This window comes from Sorex fumeus, unplaced genomic scaffold (genome assembly GCF_029834395.1).
Source record: "Sorex fumeus unplaced genomic scaffold, SorFum_2.1 ptg000042l, whole genome shotgun sequence".
Taxonomy (NCBI): domain Eukaryota; kingdom Metazoa; phylum Chordata; class Mammalia; order Eulipotyphla; family Soricidae; genus Sorex; species Sorex fumeus.
In genome coordinates, this window is record NW_026606099.1 from 3,999,654 (window position 1) to 4,025,622 (window position 25,969).

Sequence of the window (25,969 nt, forward strand, 5' to 3'; positions counted from 1 at the left end):
CCCCCCATATTCCTCCCTTCTAGTGCTAGGGGTGTATCATTCTAGTAACCTTTCCAGGGACATCCTATTTATACATTTTTGAAGCTATTATACATAGCTGCTCATTGGGTGTTTGCTTAGTTATGGGACCATCTCTTAGAACAGTTATTTTCAGTGTGACTGTGGATTACAGTCCTCAACCTTCACGTGAAAGTGCTTGAGGTTGTTTTAAATTATTACTTATATATTATGAATGACCTTCAAGCGGTATTCATGAAGCCTATGGCTCAACCATCCCCTGACACACACACACCCATGCTCAGGAGACCCTGAGATCTAAATTCTGCAAGACCCTTAACCACTCAAACTATCTCTCCGGGCTGTGGAGGGTTTTTTGGTTTTGTTTTCTTTTGTTTTTCGTTTTTCCTGTTGTCACTCCTTCGGCAGCCCTGCAGATGCAGACTAGAATGAGCATTTCCTGAAAAAATTCAAGGAACAATCGAATACAAGAAACAAAACACAAGGAACAGTGAACAACTGGATCCAGAGCAATTTCTGCACTGACTGGAGCGCAAAGGAAGAGCTTACCCCCAGCCTCCTCCTGGAGCGCACATTCCTTTGCTTTGCGTTCTCCCCGAGAAAATTGAGGGTCCTTCAGCCTGAAATGCGCGTTCCAGAAATCCGCGGGGATTCTGTCTGGGTTTCTGGAGCGCTGGGCGCGGGTACCCTTGGGCAAAGCCACCCCAGCCTGTTCTTCACTGTTCCTTGTATTTTGTTTCTTGAATTCAGTTGTTCCTTGAATTCTTTTGTTGTTGTTGTTCCTTGAATTTTTTTTTTTTTTTTTTTTTTGCTTTTTGGGTCACTCCTGGTCTTGCAGTCAGGAATTACCCCTGGCGGTGCCCGGGACCGTATAGGATGCTGAGAATCGAACCCGGGTCGGCCGCGTGCAAGTCAAACGCATCTCCCCGCTGTGCTATTGCTCCAGCCCCCAACTGTTTCGGGAAATGTGCACGGCAGTGTGCAGGGTGCAGGGCTCGCCCGCTCGGACAGACTACAGCTCCCGAGATGCCCCGGGCGGCGGGCGCGGCGGGCGGGCGGGCGGGCGGCGCAGTGCGCACGTGCGCGCGGCGGGCGGGCGGATGGCTGCGCTCGGCTGCTGCGGCGCGCTCCGCGCCCTGCCCTGCCGGTGGCGTCGGGCTCCGGCGCTCCGGGGCCTCTGCTCCAGGAGGGGCTACGCGGCGGGCCCCGGGCAGGTGAGAACGCCGGGCTTTCCGCCGAACCGTTGCGCTGGAAGCTGGGGCAGGCAGGGACCGCGCGGGGAGGAGCCGCGGGCGCGCTGCGCGCTCACCCGCCACCCCCGGGAAATGGCCTTGACTAAGCAATTGACCTCAAGTGCACCGCGATCTCCTCTCCTGGGGCGCGCAGGCCTCCCCCGGACTCAGGCCTCTGCAGCTCAGGAATGAGCCAACCAAATCCGAAATGCTCCTCGAGTTTTGTTCTCGTCTCTTAATGCCCTTTCTAAAGTTACTGGGCAGTTTGTGGGTTCCCACTTTACCGATCAGGTACTTTCACTGCTCTTCCTTCTCTCTTGTCTAATTTATTTATTTTTGCTTTTTGGGTCACACCTGGCGATGCACAGGTCTTACTCCTGGCAGTGCTCGGGGGAACCATATGGGATGCTGGGAATCGAACCCAGCTCTGCCGCGTGCAAGGCAAAAGCCCTATCCACTCTACTATTGCTCCAGCTCCTTCTTCTTTTTTTTTTATTTGAGGGAGGGGCCGCCCGGCCGAGCCCAGGCCTTCCTTCAGGGTCTGTGGACACTCCTGTCTATGTGAAGGACCCACTGTGGTGCAGGGCTTGAGCATGGGTCAGCCGTGTGTCAAGTGATTTCTATCTCTCCAGCCCAAAAGCAACATTTTTGGTCATTATTTGGGCCACACAGGCGACAGTCAGGGCTTACTCTGGCTCTGCACAAGAGGTCACGTCTGGCATTGCCTGGGGGACCATACGGGGTGCTGGGCATTGAACTGATCTACCGTGTGCAAGGCAAGCCTCTACCTGCTGTACTGTTGCTCCAGCCCCTCAACTTTTTTTTTTTTAAGTAACTGGAGACTTGGGGAGATATCTCAGAGTGCGGGACTACATGCCTCGCGTGTGGGGGCCAGCTTCCGTTCCTGGCAACATGTGACTCCCCAAGCTCTGCTAGGAACGGCCCAGATGCGCCCCCCCCCCCCCCCCCAGCACTGGGATGCTCCCTACCTGTTTATCACTGGGCCTGAGCAAGCAACTGCATTACTGTGTTTGAACCGTCTGGCCAGTGTAGCTGAACACAGTATTGCCTGGGAGTGGTCCCAGGGCTCCCCATCACTGCTTGGGAAGCTCCCGACAAAATGATCTGCAGCTCATGCTGGTGATGTAAACCAGCTCCGCCACTGACCACTCACTTCACAGAACCCTTTTTTTTTTTTTTTTGCTTTTTGGGTCACACCCGGCGATGCTCAGGGGTTACTCCTGACTCATGCACTCAGGAATTGCTCCTGGCGGTGCTCTGGGGACCATATGGGGTGCTGGGAATCGAACCTGTGCCGGTCATGTTGGCTGCGTGCAAGGCAAACGCCCTACCCGCTATGCTATCACTCCAGCCCCAGAACCCTTTGTTTTTTGTCTGTCAGGAGTCACTTTGTTTTCTCTCAGCTTGCAATTTCTGTACTGGTAGTATTTGTTTTTGAGCTGTACCGTGCCAGTGCTCAGTGGCTACTTGGGCTAGTTGCTGGGGTGCTCAGAGGACCCGCTGAGTGCCAGGGACCAACCCAGGGCCTCCTGCGTGTGAAACACATGTTCTACCCTGTTGAGCTCTTTTTCTTTTCTTTTTTTTTTTTTTTGTTAGGAGTTTTCCCTTGTATGCTGCTTTCACAGTAACCCTTTGACAAAGTTGTACTTATTTTCATGGTGGCAGAACTAGTCCCTTCCATGTGTGAATCATACTTAGCTATGGAATCACAGCCCCTGCCTCTTTATTTACTTAGAATCACAGATTACACTGTGTTCCGGGCACTATTCTCAATACTTCACAGTTGCAAATTTGTATCATCTTTTTTTTCTGCTCTGGCTTTGATGACTGGGATCACAAACTTTGTTGTGGTGCCTTTTATTTCTGCTCATGGGATGTCCCTAGGCCTGAGTAGCGGTACCACAGGTCGAACTCCAGGTCTTTATTTATTTGGTTTTAGGTCCACACCCAACTTTGCTTAGGGCTTACTCCTGGCTCTGCACTCAGGGGTCACTCCTGAAGGGCTTGGAAGACCCTGTGAGATGTCAGGGATCAAACCTGGGTCAGCCACGTGCAAGATAAGCACCCTACTCCCAACTCTTGACAGGTGATGAGTTACCACTGAGTGATCCTTGGACCCCTGTTTCTTAAAATTTTCATAACAATTCTGTGAGGTGTGTAGTGGCATGGTTCCTGGTTCCTATTTTTTTTCTTTTTGCTTTTTTTGGTCACACCTGGCGATGCACAGGGGTTAGTTACTCCTCGCTCTGCACTCAGGAACCACTCCTGGCGGTGCTCAGGGGACCATATGGGATGCTGGGGATCGAACCCGGGTTGGCCGCGTGCAAGGTAAGCGCCCTACCCACTGTGCTGTCGCTCCAGCCCCTCCTGGTTCCTATTTTATAGATGGAAGACTGAGGCACAGAGGGGTTAAGCAACGTGTCCAAGGGTGCACAGCTGTATGTGGCAGAATTTGGAACCCAGGGGCAGTCTGATGCCAGATCAGACTTAACTGCTATATTATTATTGCTATTTTGTTTTTTTTTCTTTTGGGGTCACACCCGGCAATGCACAGGGGTTCCTCCTGGCTCTGCACCCAGGAATTATCCCTGGCGCTGCTCAGGGGACCATATGGGATGCTGGGAATCGAACCTGGGTTGGCTGCGTGCAAGGCAAATGCCCTACCTGCTGTGCTACTGCTCCAGCCCCTATTATTGCTATTTTGCATATGAGCAGCGAAATGTCAAAGAAATAAGTCACTAGTGTCACAGAGCTAAAAGTTACTAGGCAAGGGGTGTGGAATGAGAATATATTGATGAAAGGACTTTGTAAACTCAAGTGACATGTTTATTGCTGTCTTTTATTTATATATTTATTTCAGGTTTGGGGGCCCAACATGGTGGTCATGCTTTGCTCAGAGGCCACTCTGAAGGGACCATTTGGTGCCGGGGGAGAGTTTTGCAAGCTTGTGCTCAGCGTAGTGAGTGATTTCTCTGGCCCCTGCTGTCATTTATAACTGTTATCTTGATCAGCAGAATGGGAGGAGATCACTTTTCCCTTCCTTCCTTCCTTCCTTCCTTCCTTCCTTTTTTTTTTTTTTTTGGTGACTAAGATTTTTAGGTGAATGGTTGAGGCCTGCTCAGAAGGCTGCGGCACACATGATCTTTCAGACTGCGTGGTCCCTCAGCACCACAAGGAACAACTCCTGAGCACTGAGCCAGGAGTAACCCCAAGCACTGACAGGTGTGACCCCCAAAGCAAACACCAATAAATAGTACAAATCCCTGATTTCTTGTTATTTCAGTTTTATAGTCTTCTGTGTAAGAAAGAACATGCCTCCCCCTCCCCCGCCCCCAAGGACCAAGTAGTAATATAATGTCTCGTTATTTTAACATTTTCATTTTGGAACTAGAGTGAAAAGTTGTGTGGATTGTATTCCTTGTTAATATCCATTGCACATTAGTTACTTTGCAGGTCAGCCAGGGCTCACTGGGTGGTGCTTTCCATGACCCATCTCACCTCCTCCAGCCCTTACAGTGTTCACCAGCACCATTTGGGCTGGGGCCACCATGGGTCGTGCAGGGCAATTGCCGCCACTGCCATGGGTCTGGGAATGCCCTTCATGTGCACCCACTGCCATGGAAGAGCATTTCTTAACAGCCTACACCCCCTCGGTAACAGTGTAGCACTGTCCTTCTGTTGTTCATCGATTTACTTGAGTGGGCACCAGTAACGTCTCACAGCAAATTGAGAATTGCTGTTACTGTTTTTGGCATATCGAATATGTCATGGGGAGCTTGCCAGGCTTTGCTGTGCAGGCGAGATACTCTCGATAACTTGCTCTCTGAGAGGGGCGGAAGAATCGAACCCGGGTCTGCCGCATGCAAGGCAAACCCCTTACCTGCTGTACTATTTCTCCAGCCCCGGCCCCCATGGTAGTTGTTTTATTTCTATTTATTGTAGAGGTCCCAGGTGCTCAAGGGCCAGTTAGGCAACCCTGAGTTTAGTCCCTGGCTGAGAGGCTGGATGTTCTTTGCAGGGATTGTACTTGGTGTCTTACTTGTGTAGACACGTATTTGACCATTGGAAGATTATCCCCAGCCTCTTTATTTCTATATCATTTTCCTTTTCTTTTTTTTTTTTTTTTTTTTTTTTTTTGCTTTTTGGGTCACACCCGGCGATGTACAGGGGCTACTCCTGACTCTGCGCTCAGGAATTACCCCTGGCGGTGCTCAGGGGACCAAATGGGATGCTGGGAATTGAACCCGGGTCGGCCACGTGCAAGGCAAACGCCCTACCCGCTGTGCTATTGCTCCAGCCCCTATATCATTTTCCTTCCACTCCTTTTGCTGCTGTTTTTGTTGTTGCTGTGTGCAGGAGAGTGAAGACCTGGTTGTGGTGCCAGGGACTCCTAACTGAATGCTCCTGGGGCCGCAATTGCATGGGGGTTATGTGGGGATCAAATTCACAGCCTCATGCTTGCAACCCGAGCCCCTAGCAGTTGTGTTAATATCACTTGAAATCCAGACCTTAAGATTTCCTATTTTTCTCAAAACCACGCCAGATGTATTTAGCATTTGAACTTTCGGGATACTGCCCTGTTCTCAGAGACTAAAAGGAAAATGACTGGTCACGTGGTCCTGAGAAGGGAAGGATATTGGTTTTTTGTTTGCTTGCTTGCTTTACCTTTGGGCCACACCTGGCCATGCTCAGGTTACTCCTGGCTCTGTGGTCAGGGATCATGCCTAACAGGTAAACAATATGGGATTCCAGGGATAGAACCTGGGTTGACTGGTCCAAGGCATATGCCCTACTGTACCGCCTCCCTGGCCCAAGAAGGGAAAGTTCTGCTTTTCCTTTGGCTTGTTAATGCTTGTGAGTCTGATTGATCCATCATGTCAGATTTTTCATAGATATTAATATATATAGTGAGCATCATGTATCTTTTACTAGTCATGTTGATCACAGAAATGACCCCCACCCCAGAATGTGGGCAAAAGGATTACATAAAAATACCTCTGGGGGTGTTGAGAGGGAGGATCGTGGGTAATGCTTCCCTTACGGGCTGCCAACCCGGGTTCCATTCCTGGCATTCTTCTGTTTCCCCAGACCCCTCCAGGGGTGGCCTCTGAGAGCAGAGCCAGGAGGAAGCCCTGAGCACGGCTGGGTGTGGTCTCCAAACAAAAATAAACAAAAAGTACCTGTGGAGCTGGGAGGTGGCACTGGCATGCTTGCTTTGTGTGTGGCAGCGTTGGGATCCGACTTGGCACTGTGGCCCCCCATGCAGCTGGAGCGGGTCCCAGGCAGGATCACTGCACCAGGAGTAGCCTTTGAACACTGCCATTTGTGACCCTGACAGTGCTAAAAATAGTTCTACAATCCCTCTAGCTCACTGTCCAGTGTGAGCTCCACACACCAACCTTGGGGGCTGAGTTGAAGATACTGTGTGTTCAGACATAGGGCAGGTATTTGCTAGAGGTCAGAAGTGCTACTTTGTTGCAGTAAGTTGCTTTCCTAGTACTTTCCCAGTGTTACTTCCCACCTGGAACTTGCTGCTGTCCTTGCTGGGCACCAACGTGAAGGAGCTAGAAGAGACCTCCCTGATGTTCTCTGCTGGGTGGGGGGAAGGGTCGTTATTTTACAGTCACTTCATTGGCAGTTTTACGTGACCCAGAACCCCACAGCCTGTTCCTCCCTGACTGTGCTGTGGGCCCTGGCCCCCTGTCAGTTCTTCAGGTCCCTGAATTTCGGTTGCTTCTCTCCTCCCATGCTCTCTTGTTTTCTGTGTGGCTCTCCCTTTGGCTGGGGGCCACCCCTGGTGGTGCTCAGCGCTACTCTGAGCCCTTCTCAGGAGCTTCCTGCCTGTGACGCTTGTGCGCCAGCCCTTGACCTGAATCTATAGGTTGGTTGGCTTTTGTTGCTGGGGCTCAGGAGTTGCTCCTGGCTCTGTGCTCAGGGATCACTCCTGGCAATGGTCAGGGGACCATATAGGGTACTGGAGATCAAACCTGGGTCAGCCATATGCAAGACAGGCGCCCTAGTTGCTATACCGTCTCTCTGGTCCCTGGAAGGGTAGATTTAACTTACTGTCTTTTGGCTCCAAATTTTCTTATTTATTTTGGTCTGTTTGTTTTTGGCGGCCACACCCAGCAGTGATCAGGGGTTACTCCTGGCTCTATAATCAGGAATTACTTCTTATGGTGCTCAGGGGACTATACAGGATGCAGGGGATTGAACCCGAGTTGACCACATGCAAGGCCATCACCTGCTGTGCTATCTCTCTGGTTCCACAAAATTCTCTTCTTAAAAACCTGTTTATTTTTATTTATTTATTTATTTGCTGTTTGGGTCACACCTAGCAATGCTCAGGGGTTACTCCTGGCTCTGCATTCAGAAATTATTCCTGGCAGTACTCAGGGGACCATATGGGATGCCAGGGATCAAACCCGGGCCGGCCCCGTACAAGGCAAATGCCCTACCTGCAATACTATTGCTCTGGCCCTGTTTTTATTTTCTGAGAACTTAAATCCTTAAACTTGACTTGCACTTGGGACAATGCTGCCATTGTAGTGGTTTCAGTATTTCCTAGGAAGGTCGCTTGTCCTTTCGCCCTCGCAAGCACAGTTCCCTCCTCGGGTCCCTCCCCGCAGGAGCCCTTTCAGAGCAGGAAGGCACTGGACTTTTGGCACCAACAAAAGCGAAATAGCAAAGAAGTTGGGTTGGGCTTTTTGATAATTGCAAAACCTTTTCTATGTAAGCATATTTGTAAAATTAGCAATATGATTTTTTTAGGGGTAGTGTTAAACTTTTTAAATATAAGCAGTGCAGATTGAGATGACAGTTTGTTTCTTTGCTTTTAAACAGTGTTTGATAATTGAACTTTTTTTTGGGGGGGGCCATACCCAATAGTACTCAGGACTTAGTCCTGTCTGGCCTTGGGTGACCATATGGGATGCTGGGGATTGAACCTGGGTCATCTGCATTCAAGGCAAGTGCCTTACCACTGGACTATTTCTCTGGCTCCCAGAACTCTTTAATATATGTGGAAGTGTACTATTATGTATAAGGGTAGAGTTTATTACCAATGGCTGTGTAGTTAGATATGTGTCTTTAGAAAACAGTTAATCGGTGGTGTTATGTCCTTAATATGCTTGCACTCCTTTTACTCAATCGTTTTTTGTGGGGAGTGGAGGGGGCAGACCACCTGTAACATATACAGACAAAGGGATTGAACCCAAGTCGGTTGTATGCAAGCATCCTACCCACTGTGCTATCACTCTAGCTCCCATTAGCTATATTCCTAAAATAGAAGTAATAAGTCATGCCAGAGAGATAGTACAATGGGGGAGGTGTTTGCCTTGCACACAGCCAATCCAAGTTTCACCCCTGGCACCACATATAACCATAGAGCACTTCTCGGAGTGATCCCCGAGAGCTGAGCCAGGAGTAGCCCCTGAGCATCTCCAGCTGTGGCCCCTTAAGCCCCCCCCCCCCATATAGAAAGATAAGTAGCACGGTAGCACTGTCCTCCCGTTGCTCATTGATTTGCTTTAGCGGGCCCTGTAACGTCTCCATAGTGAGACTTGTTACTGTGTTTGGCATATCGAATACGTCACAGGTAGCTTGCCAGGCTTTGCCGTGTGGGCAAGATACTTTCAGTAGCTTGTTGGGCTCTCTGAGAGGGGCAGAGGAATTGAACCCGGCTCGGTTGGGCCGGCTGCATGCAAGGCAAATGCCCTACCACTGTGCTATCGTTCCAGCCCATAGAAAGATAAGTATAGCAGTGAAAACTTCTTAGAGGGGGCTAGAGCAGTAGTACAGCAGGTAAGATGCTTGCCTTGCGTGCAGCCAGCCAGAGTTTGGACCCTAGTACCCCATAAGGTCCCTGGAGGCTGCCAGGGATGATCCCTGAGCTCAGAGCCAGGAATAAGCCCTGAGCACTGCTAGGAGTGACCCCCAAATCAAAAAGCACAAAAAGGCAAAGGACTAGTTGCTAAAGGCGGAATTGCTCCATCAATTCTCTCTCGCTCACTCGCACTCTCTGACACACAAAAACTCTCTTGCTCGCTCTTTATCTCACACACACAGAAACTTTTTTTTTCTTTTTTTAAAAATTTTTATTAGTGAAACACCATGTGTTATAGTTGTAGACTTACAAATTTTGTGCTTGGGTTTCAGTTATACAATGATCAAGTACCCATCCCTCCACCAGTGCCCATTTTCCACCACCACTAATCCCAGTATCCCTCCCACCCCCATCTCCCCATCCCCCCCCCTGCCTCTGTGGCAGGGCATTCCCCTCTGTTCTCTCTCTCCTTTTGGGTGCTGTGGTTTGCAAAAGAGGCATTGAGTGGCACTCATGTTCGGTCTATAGTCTACTCTCAGCATGCATCTCCCATCCTGGGAGGATCTTCCCAACACCCTTAACTTGGTGTTCCCTTCACTATCTGAGCTGCCTTTTCCCCTAGCATGTGTGGCTGGCCTCCAAGCCATGGAGCAAAACTCCTGGTACTTATCTCGGCTATTCTTGGGTGTTAGTCTCCTATTTTGTTACTTTATATTCCCCAGGTGAATGCAATTTTTCTGTCTGTCCCTCTCTTTCTGACTCATTTCACGTAGCATGATACTTTCCATGTAGTACCACTTGTATGTAAATTACTTGTATGTAAATGGCTTCATCTTTTCTAAGAGCTGCATAGTACTCCATTGTGTAGATGTACCAAAATTTCTTTAACCATTCATCTGCTCTCGGGCACTTGGGTTTTTTCCAGATTTTGGCTATTGTGAACAGTGCAGCAATGAACATAGAAGTGCAGATGTCATTTCGACTGTACTTTTTTGCCTCTCGAAATATATTCCCAGGAGTGGTATTGCTGGGTCAAATGGGAGCTCAGTTTCTTAATTTTTTGAGAATCGCCCATACTGTTTTCCAAAAGGGCTGAACCAGTCGGCATTCCCAGCAGCAGTCGCCACATCTATGCCACTGGTTGCTTTTGTTCTTTTGGATGTGGGCCAGTCTCTTTGGTATAAGATGATATCTCAATTTTGTTTTGATCTGCATCTCCCTGGTGATTAGTGATGTAGAGCATTTTCTCATATGCCTTTTAGCCATTCAGATTTCTTCTTTGGGAAAGTTTCTGTTCATTTCATCACCCCATTTTTTGATGGGGTTAGATGTTTTCTTCTTGTAGAGTTCAACCAGTGCTTTGTATATCCTTGTTATCAACCCCTTATTGGATGGGTATTGGGTAAATATTCTTTCCCACTCTACACACAGAAACTTTCTTGCTCTCTCATACACAAACTCTCTAACTCACTCTGACATACAACACACACACAAACTCTCTTGCTCTCTCTCTCACACACACAGAAACTCTCATGTTTTCTCTCTCACACACACAAACTCTCTTTCAAAGAGACTCTTGCACACACAGACTCTCTCTCTCTCTCTCTCTCTCTCTTTCTCTCTCTCTTTCTCACATACACACACACACGCCCTCACCCCCTGACTCTGCTGGTCTCTCCTCTGCAGAAAGCACCTACCTTTGGGTTCCTGTTTGACATCGATGGTGTGCTGGTTCGCGGTCACCAAGTGATCCCTGCTGCTCAGGAAGCGTTCCGTAGGCTGCTGAACCCCCAGGGACAATTGCAGGTACCCGTGGTTTTTGTCACAAATGCTGGGAACATCTTACAAGACGGTAAAGCACGGGAGCTGTCAGCCTTGTTGGGGTTCAAGGTAAGGAGTCAACAGAAGAACAGGGAGCCCCACCCCAGCCCTGACTAAGCTTCCTTCCTTGTATTGGGGCATAGTATAGACAAGCTAATCCACAAGTCTGGCCTCACAAGTAGACCCTCTTCAACACAATTCTGTTTACATACACTTTTCCCCCCGTTTTTTCCTGGGGGTTGGGGGGCATACCCAGTGATGCTCAGGACTCTCCTGGAAGTTCTCCAGAGACCATAGGAGATGCTGAGGATCAAATTCAGGTTGGCCACGTGCAAGAAAAATGCACTGCCCACTGTACTATCTCTCCAGCCTCTGCATACGCATCTGCATTGAGCACAAACTCCTGCTCATGACTTTGTCAGTTTTCGGCCACTGTCTTGGTGTCCACTGAGTTTCTTCCAGGCGTCACGGCTGTGTTTTTGGATGGTCAGTCCCTGGAAAACAAGGGTCTCATTGACCTTTCTCTCCATGTACCAGGTGTGACTCTGAAATAAAAGTCCTGCTTTTCATAAATCAGCTTGCATGATGGAGTGAGGCCAGTCCCCACGAGCATTTTCTCTCTACCCACTTATAACTCTGTACTGCGTTCCCAGAGAGACTGTCTACTTCATTAAGGATGGATTTCTGTTTGGAAAGAGTTCTCTCTTTTATTATTATTATTATTAGTATTATTTATTATTATTTTATCCTAGCATTAATAAGTTCTGGGGCTGGAGCAATAGCACAGCGGTAGGGCGTTTGCCTTAGGCTCAGCCGGCCCGGCCGAGACGGGTTCAATTCCTCCACCCCTCTCGGAGAACCCGGCAAGCTACCGAGAGTATCTCACCTGCACGGCAAAGCCTGGCAAGCTTCCCGTGATGTATTCGATATGCCTAACACAGTAACAACAAGTCTCATGATGGAGACGTTACTGGGCCCGCTCGAGCAAATCGATGAACAACGGGAGGACCGTGACTGTGATTATTTTATCATTAGCCTTTATTTTGTCTTATTTTTTATTTATTTAAAATTTATTTCAAATTTATTTTAAAAGAATTTTCTATTGAATCACAATGGGATAGACCCTTACATAGCTGCTTGTGATTGGGTTTCAGTCCTAGTGTTCCAATATCCATCCCTCCACGAGTGTACATTTCCCACCACTAATGCCCCGTTTCCCCCCCAATCACCTCCCGCCTCCCCAGGGATGCTGGAGATCGAACCCTTGTCAGCCACATGCCAAGCAAGCACCCTACCTACTGTACTGTCACTTCCTTTGCATTTTGGAACTCCAAGTTCCGTCTCAGCACTGCATGGTCTTCTCATCACCACAGAGAGTCACCCCAAGTACCACAGCACTGAACTGGGGGTAGCCCCCAAACCTACCCGGTGTGTCCCCCCAAAAAAAGAAAAGAAATTTTTACTAAAAGAAAAAAACCTTCCACTGTTTCCCTCTCCCTGCTGTTTCCCCCAATGCTTGCCTCTTCCTCAACCCTCCTGTCACCCTGACTGTCCTACAGGTGGATCCAGACCAAGTTATTCTCTCTCACAGCCCCTTGAAGCTCTTCTCACAGTACCATGGGAAGCGGATGGTAGTGTCTGGGCAGGGGCCCCTGGTGGAAAATGCTCGATTGTATCCTTTTGGTGTTCCCCTCTCTAGCCCAAGAGGAATGGACAGGCCTGGCCTCCCCCTTGGCAGGGGAGCAGCAGGGAACTGTGTCCATCTTGGGGGTTTCTGAGTGTGGTCAGCCCTGGTGCTTGGCAGGGTCCAAAATCCAGACGACTACACCTGAACCTCGAGAGATGGAAATGCAGTTCCTGGGCCTTCAGCTCAACACTCTTGACTCTTTAGGCCAAGGAAGGGAGGGGCTGAGAGCTGAAGATAGCATAGCGAGTCAGCTGCCTGTTGATCCCCAGCAACACATATGGTTCCTGAGCACTACGGGAGTGAGCACAGAGTCGGGAGTAAGCCTGAGCTTCACTGGGTGTGGTTCCCAAGAACAAAGCAAAAAAGAAAATGATGGGCTGGGGAGGTAGCTCAAAAGGCCAGTACATGTGCTTTTGTAAAGGAAACCCAGGTTTGAGGCCTGAGCCGTGCAGTTAAAAACAGAGAGAGAGAGAGAGAGAGAGAGAGAGAGAGAGAGAGAGAATTCTGTATTTTCAGTTTGGGACTCACAGCACTAGTGCTCTTCCTTGATGCCCAGTGAACACGCCGGCCAGTATCAAGTGTCTTGGCCCCGTGCGCATTCGAGAGCTGCTTGTCCATTTGCTCGCACCCGTTGTTTCCTGACGGGGAAGTGACCCGCTTAGACCCGGTGGGGTCTGACCTCTTCCTCAACCCTCCTGTCTGCTGTCGCAGGCACAGCACGTGGGTCTGAGTGTCAGGAGCGAGGGGAAGGGAAGGTTCCCGGCAGGCTGGCTGCGCTTCCTGAGGGCTGTATTGGAGCTGGCCCCACCTTGCAGGGGAAGTAGCTGAGGTGGGCAGGAGTGAGAGGAGATGCTGTGGGAATCCGGACTTGCCTAGGCCGTGATGGTGCCGCAGTGCCACCAGGCTGATGGGACGCCGTCTGGGGACTTCGTTCTGGGTCCAGTTAAGGCTGCCATGGTGCTGGAGGCTGGAGGCATGGGTGGGTCTCAGCTCAGACCGGAGGCGACTGCCTGTCTTTGGGACACTGAGATCATCCTTCCTTCCCTCGATTTTCTCAGTGCCCGCTGCCTATGGGATCCCCCACGGGGCACCGTCACCTCCATTTCTGGGAGCCCCGTGGTAGCCTCTGGCGGTGCCAGGAGAGTGTTGGGACTATGGCCCCATGCCCGCTGCCCATCAGGCCTGCCTACTGGTGGCCTTGGCGTTGCAGGGAGCAGGGACACCGGCTTGTCGGGACCTGAGTGGTTCCCTTATGCACGGCTCGGTGTGTTCAGTTAGGTTCCCCCTCCGCACTGTCCAGCTTTGCTTCCCTGATCATGCTCTAGACTGGGCTTCCAGAACGTGGTGACTGTGGATGAGCTGCGGACGGCCTTCCCTGTGCTCGACATGGTGGACCTGGAGCGGCGGCCGAAGACCACGGTGAGCAGGAGCCACCCAGCTGGCCGGAGACCTGGGCCCTTGGCCAGGCATCACAGCTGCTCCCCAAGAATTTGGTCACCCAGATCTGCCGGAGTGACCCGGGAGCCCTCAGCTTCTAGGCCTTTCCTCTCTGCTTTACAACCGCACAGAGAACCCAGCTCTCCTCTTTTTAGAGGCTGTTTCTTTTGTGCAATGCCTGCCCAGTGCTGATCAGGAGAAGCAGGAGCCTTTGCTTCTTCAAGCCGTGCTGCGGCTAGACCCTGTCGCACGCTACGGAGGTTAGCCTTTGTGAAAAAACACGTGCAGAACATCCTCCACATGGCCGCCGTGTAGGGAGCGACCCCCCAGCTCAGCTGAAGTGGCCCCCGAGCAATGCCCATGTGGTTTTCAAATTTAAAAAGTTTGTTTAGGGGCTGGAGCAATAGCACAGCGGGGAGGGCGTTTGCCTTGCATGCAGCCGACCCAGGTTCAATTCCCAGCATCCCATGTGGTCCCCTGAGCACCGCCAGGAGTAATTCCTGAGTGCATGAGCCAGGAGTAACCCCTGTGCAATGCCGGGTGTGACCCAAAAAGCAAAAAAAATAAATAAAACGTTTGTTTAATGAAGTGAGACTTGTATATTTAATAAGTCATGGGGAGCTTGCCAGGCTTTGCCATGCGAGCGAGATACTCTCAGTAGCTTGCCAGCTTGTCGGGTTCTCAGAGGGGGGAGAAATTGAACCCGGGTCGACTATATCGCCGTGTGCAAGGCAAACTCCTTACCCGCTGTGCTATCACTCCAGCACAGTAATAACAAGTCTCACAATTTGTTGTGAGACGTTCCTGATGCCGGCTGGAGCAAATCGATGAACAACGAAAGGGAGGACAGTGCTACAGTGTTACAGTTTAATGAAGTAACAAACAGCATACTTTGCAGACTGGACAGAGTAACAGCCCTTCAGGCACGTGCCCTACCTGTGGCCGACCTAGTTTTGATCCCTGTGTGGTTCTCTGAGCCCCACCAGGAGGGCTCCCCGAGTGTAGAGTAAGCCCTGAGCACTGCTAGGCATGGCTCCAAATCCAACCTTCCCACAAACAAACAAACAAACAAAAGTAGTACTGTGGTTTCTGTAGCTTTAGTTACCTGTCCTTAGAGCCTGCCTTTTTTTTTTTTTTTTTTTTTTTTTTTTTGCTTTTTGGGTCACACCCGGAGATGCACAGGGGTTACTCCTGGCTCTGCACTCAGGAGTTACTCCTGGCGGTGCTCAGGGGACCACATGGGATGCTGGGAATCGAACCCGGGTTGGCCGCGTGCAAGGCAAACGCCCTACCCGCTGCGCTATCTCTCCAGCCCCGAGCCTGCCTTTTAAATGGTGCCCTCCATGTGCTGGTGAGCTTTCTCCTGAGTCACGGATGCTGGAGACTCAGTGTCAGAACTGACCTCAGCACAGCCCAGACTTGAAGCCTGTGGCAAGAAGTGGCTTCCTCGGGACATACAAGCTGCTTGGTGGCAGAGCCAAGACTGACAGCATTGTGGAAAGAGGGACTCTGGAGCCGGGAGCCGGGAATCCTGCCTTCTGTCAAAAGCAATGGGCCTTTTTCTTTCTTTACTTTTGGGGCTGGGGTGGTGGAGGATTGGCCATACTTGGTGCTGCTCAGGGGTTACTCCTGGCTTTGCACTCAGGAATCACTCCTGGTGGTGTTTGGAATGGGATGCTGGAGATTGAACCCAGGTTGGTTGCATGCAAGGCAAACGCCCTACCCACTACACGGTCTCTTTGGCCCAAGCTATGAGTCTTTTTCTCCAGGGGCATATCTAGTCTTGCCCCATCCTTGAGGCTCACTTGGCCCTTCTTGCCTCCCAGCCTCCCTGGAGGACAGCGGCACAGCCTCTCCTCCTGACTACCTTCACACACACTGTCAACTTGTTCTCTGCTCAGCTGGACCAGATGTTTTGTTTGTTCCAGGGTCATACCCAGCAGTGCTCTTGGCTTACTCCTGGCTCTGTGCTCTGGGATCTCTCCTGGCAGTGCTCGGGGAACGCTCAGGGAACCGTGTGTGGCACTCGGGATGGAATCAGGGTTGGCTGCTTGCAAGGCCACTGCCTTGGCCCCTGTACTGTTTCTGTTGCCCCTTGACCCCTTTTGTTTGTTCGGTTTGGGTTGGGGGCCACGCATTCCTTGTTGCTATCTAGTTTTCATTGACTTGGGCTAGAACGTGGGTGGTCTTTGATCTTTCTGGAACTCGTCTTTCCTTCTGCCCAGGCCAGGAATCGGGGATGCCTCCCAGGTCGGGGAAGTGACTCTTGCACTGACTAGCCTGTTTTTTTGTCTCTTGGCAGCCCCTTCTGAGGACAGACTTCCCGGCCATTGAAGGTAAACAAGGTCCCCTTGCGTGGATGGGCTGTCTAGGCCCTTCTGAGCCCTTAAGGTGGTTATTGTGACACTTGCTGCAGCCGCATGGGGTTCTGAGGTAGGGTCTGCCACTCACTGCCTTGAAGGCATTTTTTCTTCATCTTTGACTCCCCATTATCATGCCTCATTCCTCTAGAAAAGCAGTAAGCTGAGACAATCTTAGGGGGACAGGTCACTTGCCTTGTACATGTGAGGGTCCTGGGTTCCATTGCCGACAACACACAAATACTTAGATGGAAAGGGTATCTTCCCCTAGTCAACCATGTTCTCCCCTTGTTATTAAAAAATAATCATGATAGATTGGGGATGTGGCTGAGCAGTAAAGTCCTTGCCTTGCATTTGAGGTCCTGGGTTTGATCCTTTGCAAACAAGCAGAACTGTAATGTCTCCTTCACTCTCCTGAAATAAGAATCATAGGTAATGAGTTTCCTAGATATGTATAGCAGTTCGATATAGTTCAGTATAACCCCCTTAGTGTAATATGGGAAAAACATTTCCTTAAGGTAATTTATGTTTCAATAGTGAAATGTGCCAGAAAGACATAACGAAAGACATAGTGAAAGATTTGTGCCACACATAGAATCACATCAATGCTACAAGTGCACTCAGAGGTGTGTTTAGAGAGGTGGGATAGGTGTGTTTTATTGATGACTGAAATTTGTTGTCAGTGAATTTCTTAAATGTTTTTGAGCCATATCCAGTGAGCTCCGTGGACCTATGGGATGCCAGGAATTGATTCCAGGTTAGCTGGATATTAGGCAAGTGCCCTACTCACTGTACTATCTCTCCAGCCCCATAAACTGAATTTTTTTTTTTTTTTTTTTTTTTTTTTGCTTTTTGCTTTTTGAGTCACACGCGGCGATGCTCAGGGGTTACTCCCGGCTCATGCACTCAGGAATTGCTCCTGGCGGTGCTCAGGGGACCATATGGGATGCTAGGAACCAAACCTGTGTTGGCCATGTTGGCTGCGTGCAAGGCAAACACCCTACCCACTGTGCTATCGCTCCAGCCCCAAACTGGAAATTTTTGAAAAAATAATACCTTGTCTTGACTTGTGATTTTTACATTTTTAAAATTGCATTTTATTTATTTATTTATTTTTTGAGCCAGACCCATCTGTGCTCAGGACTTACTCCTGACTCTGTGCTCAGGGTTCACTTATGGTTGGGCTCAAGGGACCATATGGGATACCAGGATGCCAGGGATCGAACCTGGGTCAGCCATGTGCAAGGCAAGCATTCTTGCCTTGGGACCCTGACTTATGATTTTTTTTTTAAAGTTGTTGTTTATTAAAACTGCTTCTAGAGGCCAGAGCGGTAACACAGCGGGGAGGGTGTATGCCTTGCCTGTGGCCCACCTGGGTTTGATCCCCCAGCACCCCCAGGAGTAATTCCTGAGTGCCAAGCCAGGAGTAGCCCCTGAGCATCGCTGAATGTGACCCAAAAAGCCATAAATAAAAATGAATCCAACTCTCTTCACCCATAGAATGGAATTAAAGTCTGAGCCCAGGTATTCTAAACAGGCTTCTCCCTGCATGCATGTCAGCTGGGACTCTTGGATGCTGACAGGGTGGTTTGGGCTGTCCTGTCCTGTGGCAGCTGCAGCCTCCTATTGCAGTCCTCATCCAATAATTGTCAGTCATTGTGACAATGAAAATAAATCTGCCAGGGGCCGGATAGATGTCTCGGCGGGCTAGAGTGCATACTTTGCATGCAAGAAGTCCTAGGGGTGAGTCCTGGTACCACATGGTCCCCTGAGCTTCCCGAGAAACAAGCCAGGAGTAGTGCCTGAGCACTTCTTGACCTGACCAGTGACCTGCAGCTCCTTTTGATGTGGCTTGCCCCTAGTCCAGGTTAGTTACATCAGGGCTTGTCTCAGTTCTCATAACAGCAGTAGGGATGTTTGGTAGGCTGGAGTGGAGAGAAGGTCAGTAATAGCCTGGCTCTGGGCACTGTGGAGGAAGAGAGGGTTGGGTAGCACCAGCGAGCCCCTGAGGGGACACACTATGACCCTCACCCCATGCCTTTGCTCTTTATAGGGGTGCTGCTCCTCGGGGAGCCAGTCCGCTGGGAGACAAGCCTACAGCTGATCATGGATGTCCTCCTCAGCAATGGGAACCTGGGGACAGGCCTTGCGACGGCCCCCTACCCCCACCTCCCTGTCCTGGCCAGCAACATGGATCTCCTGTGGATGGCTGAAGCCAAGATGCCCAGGTGAGGACAGTGCCAACCTTGACCTGGGGACATGCTCTCGCTGCTGCCCGGGCAGTGACCTCCCTGCCCGCAGTCTGATCATGTGCAGTCAGAGCCCTTCCTCGACGGACCCAGTGGGTGCCACTGGAGTGTTTTAGGTGACCTTCTGGAAGTGTGCCAGGGATTACTTCATACACAAGAACCACAATTGACTCATCACTGAAGATATATTGAGACAATCCACAGCTCTCGTGATTGGGTTTCCGTCATACAACATTCCAATACCCATCCCTCCACCAGTGCACATTTCATATCACCAGTATCCTCAGTTTCCCTTCTCTCCCTTCTCCCCACCTTCCACTCCCCAAGCCTTCTTCTATGGCAGGCACTTTTCTTCTTTATCTCTCACTCAATTTTTTTTTTTTTCTTTTTGGGTCACTCCTGGCGATGCACAGAAGTAACTGCTGGCTCTGCACTCAGGAATTACTCCTGGTGGTGGTCAGGGGACCGTATGGGATGCTGGGAATTGAACCCAGGTCGGCCACGTGCAAGACAAATGCCCTACCCACTGTGCTATTGCTCCAGCCCCATTCACTCAATTTTTGAGCTTTATGGTTACTGGGCCCACTCGAGCAAATCGATGAACAATGGGAGGACAGTGCTACAGGCTATATGGTTTACAATACAGAAACCGAGAGGCCATCATGTTTGGTCCTTTACCTGCTTTCAGGAATAAGTTCTTTTTGACTGGCAGGATTTAACTCTTTTTTTTTGGGGGGGGGGGTGTTTGGTTTTTGGCAATGCTCAGTGCTCAGGGGTTACTGCTGGCCCTGCACTCAGGAATATGGGATGCTGGGAATCGAACCCAGGTCAGCCACATGCAAGGCAAACGCCCTGCCCACTGTGTTGTCGCTCCAGCCCCAGGATTTAACTTTTAAGGCATGTCAGTGCAAGTACTCAGTTGCTTTTCTTCCCTTGTCTTCAACTGTACATTGTTTCTTTTGGGGGCAGGGGGGCAGGGAAGCAGGAAGTATTATTTTTTTTTTCCAAAGCCATAATTACTCTGATCTGTTTGTAGACCAGTGTCTGCACGTGAGCAGGGCCCAGTCCAGGTCTGCAGGTGAAAATTTCCCACTGGCCTAGTGCCTTGCTTAAAAGTATTAGTCTCTAGACTAGCATGCAGGATAAGTGTGAGCTTGCATATGTGAAAGGTTGAAGATGCTGCCATGGACCAGTCACCTTGGTGATTTCTCAGAGGCTTGTGGGTATTGAGTGCACCTATACTTCCCACTCAGCCATGCGGACATTTCTCCTATCTTTAAAAATAATATTTGCTCGAGCGGGCCCAGTAACGTCTCCATTGGAGACCTTGTTGTTACTGTGTCTGGCATATCAAATACTCTCGGTAGCTTGCCGGGCTCTCCGAGAGGGGCGGAGGAATCGAACTCGGGTCGGCCATGTTGGCCGCTTGTAAGGCGAACGCCCTACCCGCTGTGCTATTGCTCCAGCCCATGATTCTCCAGGGCCAAACCTGACATACTCATGGCACTGGCTGTGCATACCAGGAATAGAACTCAGGGCCTCGCTCATGCTAAGTGTGTGTCTGCCTCTAGCGCTGTTGCCCCAGAGATAACAGTCCTTTACAGTGAGGCTGGGCACCATGCAGGTAGCCAGTCCTTCTCCTGCCCCTTGAGAGACTGAGAGGTGGCCCTGGACAGCAGGTGGGGCCTTGCGTGCGAGGTCACAGTCTAGTGCTCAGGGGGACAGCGGTCTTGCCCTCGCTGGACCCACAGAGGGAGGGAGTCTGGACTTGTCTGATTGCTTTCATTTTCATTCTTTATGTAATTTTGTTCCTTGTGTTTTTTGGTGCCTGAGACTGACCCGGTGCCTGCACCCTTAGCCCATCTGGAAAGTGTGCTTCTGCGGGGAAGAGGGGCTTTTCTCTGGGGTGTTCCTCACTGTGGGGGCTACTGATGCCCTGTGACGGAGTTGGTCTATAGGCTGGAAAGTGGAGAAGAGACAAATTTCAATGTGTAAAGCAGATTTCAGGTTAATTTGTCATCAGGTAACTTACATATTGAAAACAGAACTTTTTGTGGTTCCAGTATCCACCCCAGGGCCTCAGGCATGCAAGCCTGGTGCACCCACAGGCTCTCTCCCGGCCCCAAGTGGAGCTCTTGGAAAGGTCAAACTGAGACGCCACTTTAGCACATAGTATGCTATCAGTGATAATTCCGTTTAACAAGAAAATACAAAATGTAGTTTCAATTTTATATTTTAAATTATATTTTAAATATAGCACTGCACTGCACTGTCCTCCCCTTGTTCATCGATTTGCTCGAGCAGGCACCAGTAACGTCTCCATTGTGAGACTTGTTGTTACCGTGTTTGGCATATTGAATACGTCACAGGGAGCTTGCCAGGCTTTGCTGTGCGGGCGAGATACTCTTGGTAGCTTGCCGGGCCTCTCCGAGAGGGGCGGAGGAATCGAACCCGGCTCAGCCTGGCCAGTCGTGTGCAAGGCAAATGCCCCATCACTAAATTAAAATTTTATTTCAAATATTTTTAAATTGTATATTTTTAAATTTGGGGGTATTTGGGTTGTTTTTGAGCCACACCTGATGGTACTCAGGGCTTACTCCTGGCTTTGTGCTCAGGGATCACTCCTGGCGAGTTTCAGGGGACCATATGTGTACCAGGGATCAAATGTAGGTCAAAGCCTGCAAAGCAAAAGCTCCCTACCTGTTACACTATTGGTCTGGTCTGGGTATCTTTATTTATTTATTTTTGCTTTTTGGGTCACACCTGGCGATGCACAGGGGTTACTCCTGGCTCTGCACTCAGGAGTTACTCCTGGCGGTGCTCAGGGGACCATATGGGATGCTGGGAATCGAACCCGGGTCGGCCGTGTGCAAGGCAAACGCCGTACCCGCTATGCTCCAGGCCCCCTCTTTTTCTATTTTTAATTTATTTTTATAAAGTTGTTCACAATATTTGATTACATTTAATATTTGAACATCAGTTCCACCACCATTACGCCTTCTTACCACCATATTTCCATCCCGAACCCCAAACCCGGCCCCCAAAGAAGAACCAAAATAATTTATTTTGTATTGCTTGTTATGACTAATCTGCTAAAAATGAGACAAAAAAGGTTTCCTAGAGGAAAGTGTATGAAGATGGTTATATTTCACCCAGGAGCCAGTAAGCCCTTCTATAAGAGATTAGTAACATTAAAGGTTGAGCCTTGTGTGCTTATATATATTTCTATATAAATATATTTCCCCCTAAGATTGGTTGCCTTCTACTTTAAACCCAATCAAATGTGGTGTGCTACTCTTAGTATATTGGTGGTGTAACGTTTGAGATGTCCAGGAAGAGATTCATCCTGGATGAGGCTCATCCGAGCATGTGGAGAGCGGCCGTGAGCATCTGGCCTGGGTATCTTAAAATTTGGAGTTTGTGGTAGCCAGTGAGGGACTTGTTTGTGAGCTCCACCTGACAAGGACCGAGGCATCATTTGGCTTCCTGCTGTGCCGTCCTTTCCCTTTCATGACATCCAAAATGACTGCCTGGACTGCAGCTATCATATCAGTGGTCCAGGCAGCCAGAAGGATGGAGAAGAGCATCTCCTTCTTAGGAAGGAAACTTGAGAAGTGTGACTCAGAGACTGCTTTCAGCTGGGTAGTCAGGTGTCACTCATTGGCTGATGGAAGATGAGGGATTTTCCCCCCTTTATAGCAATATTCTCGAAGGAAATTGGCCCCAAGCAAGAAGAGGAGAATGACAGCAAGGACTGTGCCATAGCTCCAACTTATAATTTATGTATATGCATGCGCGCGCGTGTGTGTGTGTGTGTATGTGTGGTGATTTTTTTGGGGGGGGGCCATACCAGGCAATGCTTAGGGGTCACTCCTGGCTCTCACTCGAGTGGTGCTCAGGGACCACATAAAATGCTGGGAAGCCATTGCAGGTTGGGTGCAGAGCGAGTGCGCTACCCACTATCCTGTCCCTCCAGCCCATTTGGTTTTGGGTCACACCTGGTGATGTTCAGGACTTTCTCCTCGCTCTGCACTCAGGAATTGCTCCTGGTGGAGCTCAGGGAACCATATGGGATGCCAGGGATCGACCTTGTGTCAGCTGCATGCAAGGCAAGTGCCCTACCTGCTATACTACTGCTCTGGCCCCTCATGCCAAATTTCAACTCCAAACTAAATTTTTCTGTTCCTGGAGTTAGCCTGGGGTATTCCTAGCTCCTTGCCTTCATGCAAGTGAGTCTTTATGCCTCAGTTTCCCTGCTTGTTGAAAATTATGGTAACTCTCACAGGGGTTTTATTTTTTTCTTTGCTTTTTGGGTCACACCCAGCGATGCACAGGGGTTACTCCTGGCTCTGCACTCAGTAATTACCCCTGGTGGTGCTCAGGGGACCATGTGGGATGCTGGGAATCGAACCCGGGTCCGCTGCGTGCAAGGCAAACGCCCTACCCGCTGTGCTATCACTCCAGCCCCATCACAGAGATTTTTGAGAATTAAATATGGTTTCCTGTACTAGAAGAGCATTTAGCACATATTAGTAGATAAAAGTATGCTGAAATGTAGACCATGTCACTTTGTGAAGCCCCGCGGTGAACAAATGTCACATGGGGTCGTGCTGAGAATGTGGCAGGTGTGGAACAGAACTGAGCTGCTGTGCCCTCCTCCCCTGGCAGGTTTGGCCATGGCACCTTTCTGCTGTGCCTGGAAACCATATACCGGAAGGTGACGGGCAAAGAGCTTCGTTACGAGGCCCTGATGGGCAAACCGAGCATCATCACGTACCAGTACGCGGAGGACATGATCAGGCAGCAGGTGGAGAGGCGGGGCTGGACCGCCCCCATCCAGAAGCTCTATGCCATCGGGTAAGCTGTGCTGCCCCTCCCCCTCCCATGCCCAGCACAGCTTCCTTCCTACTGAGCACCCCGCTCGCATCTGGCTCGCTCCACCTCACCCCTCCATCCTTCTCTGTAATCTTGGCTTTGCGACACTGAACTTAGGTTTCTTCCCGTTTCCTTTTCCTCTGCCAGTGATAACCCTATGTCTGATGTCTACGGCGCCAACCTGTTCCACCAGCACCTGCAGTCGGCAAAGCGTGAAGGGGCAGTGCAGCCCGGGCGGTCGCAGCCCTGCACCACGCAGAGCTGCACCCCCATCCTGGTGTGCACAGGTGTGTACAGTCCCCAGGCCCCGGAAGCTGCGCCTCCCTTCCATGGACATCGGGACTTCGACTCAAGCCCAAGCCTCCTGGAGGCCTCCTACATCGTCCATGACGTGGACGAGGCTGTGCAGCTGGTTTTCCGCACGGAAGGCTGGACTTTGTAGCGGGCCAGGGCAAGGAGCTCCTGCAGCTGGGACGTTGCTGGTCTCTTGGAAGATGCTGATTTCTCTCCCCTGCGGGGCAGTCGTACAAGGATTATGGCATTTCGTGAGCCACTTTATGGGTAGAACTCGGGATTTTCTGGGCTAGTTCCTGTCTGTCTCTGCTGGCAGTCAGGCCTCAGGCCAGCCTCTTTACCTCTGTGCCTCAGTTCCCTCCTCATGTCAGGAGGGACTTCTGAAAAAGGGTGGAAATGGATGGAAGGAAGGAAGAAATGGATGTATAAATTCCTGCAGGGCCTTTGCCCATACTGAAGGAGCTGTTGATGCCAGCACAGAAACACTCAGACATGACTTTTTATGGCATTTTAGATTCTTCTCCAGGGACTTCTGGTCTTTTTAAAAATAATTAAAATAATCATGCTAAATATTCATTATGTTGTCTCCGGTGAAGCTCTGTCTAGAGGGCAGGGCGTGTGCTGGTGACCTCGCATCAAAGGGATAGGCAGCATTTCACTGCCGTGAATCGGTGTTGGCATTTCTCTGCCGCCTCTGTTCTCCCGCCCACTGCCAGCCCACCCCCAATCTGGGCTGTGAAGCCTGAGTCTGTCTAGGAATGAGTTATACCCAGGCGTTGGCATATTCTTAGCAACTTCCCTGATGTGAAAGAGAAATAGGATCTTGTTTATAGTTTGTCCTAAAAGAAGGAGCTTTTCCTGCAGTAGTTGTAGAAAAAAGTAGGGACTGCTGATATTCTTCCCTTAGGGATCGTTCATTTCTCCACCGCCTGTTGCCCACGAGCTTGGCATTTGCCATCACCTCGCGTCACATCTTGTCTTCATCCACTCCAGCAAGTGTCCACAAGGTCACAGGTTTATTACTCCCTCCTTCTTAAAACATCTTTTTGGAGGCCGAGTGTAACTCAGTGTTTGAACACATACTTCACATTTGTGAGGCCCTGGGTTTAATCCATAGCACCACATGTACAAAGTCTTTTTTAAAAAATCATTCCAAGCATACAACAGACTTCATATTTGTAAAAAACTTTTTTTTGTGGGGGAGGGGGTCATACCCATGGCTCTATCAGGGATCACTCCTGGTGGCCTCTGGGAGACCATATGCAGTGCTGGGATTTGAGTTGGGGTCAGCTGTATGCAAGGCTAATACCCTACCTGCTGTACTATTGCTCCGGTCCCAATACTTCCTTCATTTTTGCAGTGCTGGGTCTTGAGCCTAAGGCCTCATCCAGGTGCTGCCTACATTCTACCACCGAGCCACAAGACAAGAAGAGAGAAAATCTTTTTTTTTTTGGTTGTCCTTCCCCATTTATTTATTTTTAAAAATTTATTTATTGAATCACCATGAGAAAAGTTACAAAGCTTTCAGGTTTAAGTCTCAGTCATACAATGATCAAACACCCATCCCTTCACCAGTGCACATTCTTCACCACCAAGAACCCCAGTATACCCCCTTTCCCACCCCTCCCGATTCCTGTGAGGCAGATGATTTCTACTTAACTCTCTCTCGTCTTTGATTACATTCATTATTTCGACAAAAGATGCACCATTATTATTTGGAATTTCCCCCCAACAATCAGAACTGCTGAAAAGGCATTGTGAAATAATTTGTTTTCTATTGCTGGTTAGGAAGACCATATGATGGCGATTTTGGATTTCTGATATTTTACTAATTAAGTCTGGAGGGATTTCTGCCAAAAGCCAGATAATTATGAAATTGGTTTGTGTGCCTCTGGGGCCATGGCCATGCTGGATCGCTGCTTGTGGGGGCAACTTGTGGCCTCGGTAGGGCAGGAAGGACGTGCCAGTTCCACTCCCCCCATCCCATGAGGCTGCAGTTGCCCCGTCACCACAGGCTCATACCTGGCTGTCCAGTAAGTTCTGAGGCGGCAACCACCATGCTGCCAGAGGGGTGGGGGGAGTGGGGGGTATGGCAGAAGAGACACTTTTCCCTTTCAGGGGGGCACGGCACCATAGTTTAATGCATAGTC

At 49.9% G+C, this 25,969-nt stretch overlaps 1 protein-coding gene across 1 annotated transcript; it reads left to right on the forward strand.

Moving 5' to 3' along the window:
• The first annotated feature begins 1,088 nt into the window (after nt 1-1,088).
• On the forward strand, nt 1,089-24,395 carry HDHD5 (haloacid dehalogenase like hydrolase domain containing 5). Its single transcript, XM_056120152.1, has 8 exons — nt 1,089-1,232; nt 10,783-10,986; nt 12,477-12,589; nt 13,930-14,023; nt 16,344-16,377; nt 18,455-18,629; nt 23,319-23,507; nt 23,673-24,395. The coding sequence occupies exons 1-8, from the start codon at nt 1,119-1,121 to the stop codon at nt 23,965-23,967; spliced, it is 1,218 nt and encodes a 405-aa protein (XP_055976127.1). The 5' UTR covers nt 1,089-1,118; the 3' UTR covers nt 23,968-24,395.
• Nucleotides 24,396-25,969: the final 1,574 nt, after the last annotated feature.